Raw genomic sequence first — 2,630 nt, forward strand, 5'->3', positions numbered from 1 at the left:
ATAGTGTATATATATACAAAATTTTAGATTAACAACAAAGTTGTATATTTTCATTCAAGAGGTCTTTCTTGAAAAACGTTTTTTTTACTAAGCAATAGTTCTATAAATTATATATACAGTAATCTATTTTCATTTTTGAATAGTGTCTCGCATAGATTACAAAAGTATTCAACTCTATTCTTGTAAAATTTTGACTTTAATCTCATAGCGTGATTATATATCCATTTTTTTTTTTTTTTTTACAGAATGGCCCTAATACTCGTTGGTAGTTTACAATGTAAACACCAAAGTATGAAATTATTGAGCACGAAGGAAACACAGCGTGTTACAAAAGGCAAGTGGCTACCATGTAAGCAAAGATTTGTTCATGTTCGGAAATAAAGTCAGAAAAGAGAAGAAGAAAAAAAAACTTAACAAAAAAAAAACAAAACACCACAAGCAACTTGATTTTGTTCAGATAAATTAAAACAAAATAAGATTAACTCTTTTGTTCATCAACAGGTCACATGACCCAGTTAAAAAGCTGGTGATGATCAGTACTGGTGAGGTCATTCTACTTGCTAGGAGTCAAACAGCAGGTTTGGAGGAGCTACACACGTGATGAGATACAGTAAGCTCTGCATATTAATATTGATATTAATAATAATACTGTACTATCGTTTTGATATGACACATTGAGGCATCTCGTTTGAGCACATTTGTCATGACACCAAACGGACAGAAAATTAAAAAAAAACGAGAACAAGGCAGATATGAGCATTTTTGTAGCGTTTTGGCTTCTCGCTGCACCTTACACCTTTTGAAAAGTCGTCATGGCGATTAATATAGTTGACTTTGGCACGGTGAATCTTGACCGAATCACCTTTTTCTTCTCTATTCTTCAAATACGGCCGCCTTTAACCTAGCAGCCACTAGGTCCTCTTCTTCTTTTGCTTTGATTGGCTGTTGGCGGCCAGCTAAATGGCGCACTTTCCGCCACCTATAGGGCCACCTTGATATTACACCGAGGAGCAAATTTTCTTTTCTCCTCGTTTCTAATAGATTCATTTCTCATAAAAATAGCGCCATGAAACATACTGAATATGATGAAAAGGTGCAGAGAATAACCCATTTCCCGGCAGTTTTAAAAAAATACAACAAAACATGATTCACCCTCCCGCCAACTCTCCTACCCGCCCTCCCCCTTCACACCCTCAAATTCTTGAAGGTCAGTATTTACAGAACAGATTTACGGTATAGTACATCAATTAAAAATTCATACAAACTGACACACACACACACACACACACACAAAATCAACTCTGTAGTGAATCATGTTTTTCTTTTTGTATGGTATCGTAATCAAAAATAAAGAAGCAGAGCCAGTCTGATCAGCCCTCCAATGTCATCCTAATCACTTCCTCCACTCGTAGCTGGCTAACGTGAGTTGGGTTGGTTGAGCACACGAAATCCCGTATAATGATGTACAGTTGCTTTGTTGGAGTAATAATTGCTTCACGTTTTTTTTTTTTGTATTTTTGGGGAGGTGAATTTGAGCTGTATGTACAGTACTGTAGATTTGGAACCAACCCTCCTCACAGCCTTTCCCCTTTACACCCCCCCCCCCCCCCCCCCCGCTTCCTTTACCTCCAGCAACCCATTACGCGAGCAATTCTCTGGCCTTCCTCTGGGACTCGCAGATCCTCTTCCTCGTCGGCGCCTTTCTCCCTCACACGTAGGGCAGGATGCCGTACACGAAGACGGCCATGACGGCGGCGCTGAACAGGCCGGCCACGGGCACGGTGACGAACCACGCCAGGAAGATGTTCCGGAAGAGGCGCCAGTCCACCGCCTTCTTGGAGCGAATCCAGCCCACGGCCACCACCGAGCCCACCTGCGGGACCACCGGGAGGGAGGCAAGTCGCCAGAGAAAACGCTGTCAGCCGTCACGCTATGGAAAGCACAAACGCGTCACGGCAAAGACACTACAGAGAGCTGCAGGCTGCTTTTTAGTCTAAATTTAATACATATATACATTGAATAATAGTATTTTACTAAATTACATGCAATGACAATTTTAAACCAACTAACGTCGATTTTTTCTTCTTAAATAATTTGGATTTTTATTATTTCAAAACTGAATGAAACCCAATTGTCCTTTTGGGATTTAAATATTGTATATCAACATTTTGTATTATATAAAAATACTGTGTTTATTAGGTTTTGAAATCTATCAATTAATTTTGAATTATTTTGACCCGGTTTGGAAGCTTGTTTGTGTTTGGTTGTGTACGGAAGGGCATCCAGCATAAAAACGTGAGTGCCTCGCTATGGTGACCTCTGACCCCTGGGAAAACCTGAAAGTCACTTCTTAAATAATTTGCATTTTGTTCATTTAATTGCCTCTACAATTATAATATTAATTACAGTACTGTATTAATAGTTACCTATATGACAATTTTATGAAATAATTTGGTCTTTTGTTTTGTTTATTTCTATAAATCTTAAATAAGATGTCACTAGAAATGCAAATGAAACATCCCTGATTTCACTCTGGTTTAATGCATCTGCATTACATTCATCTAAAAAGTAGCCATGTAATAATTGTCATTATTCTTTTATTTAATTCATGCTTATTTCCCTTCACATGC

At 38.4% G+C, this 2,630-nt stretch overlaps 1 protein-coding gene across 5 annotated transcripts in view; it reads right to left on the reverse strand.

The window, feature by feature from the left end:
• Positions 1 to 1,601: 1,601 nt before the first annotated feature.
• slc20a2 (solute carrier family 20 member 2) overlaps positions 1,602 to 2,630 on the reverse strand; it is a 44,135-nt gene continuing 43,106 nt past the window's right edge. For 4 of the 5 annotated variants that reach the window (XM_086031370.1, XM_086031366.1, XM_086031367.1 and 1 more), the window contains exon 11: positions 1,602 to 1,873. In XM_086031370.1, the coding sequence (XP_085887496.1) occupies positions 1,709 to 1,873 (165 nt within the window). In that variant the 3' untranslated portion in view covers positions 1,602 to 1,708. The remainder of the gene's footprint in view (positions 1,874 to 2,630) is intronic. The other variant, XR_015086888.1, reaches the window with a different exon arrangement.

The sequence above is a fragment of the Filicampus tigris genome, chromosome 5 (assembly GCF_054856515.1).
Source record: "Filicampus tigris isolate MCC_2025a chromosome 5, RoL_Ftig_1.0, whole genome shotgun sequence".
NCBI classification, from domain to species: domain Eukaryota; kingdom Metazoa; phylum Chordata; class Actinopteri; order Syngnathiformes; family Syngnathidae; genus Filicampus; species Filicampus tigris.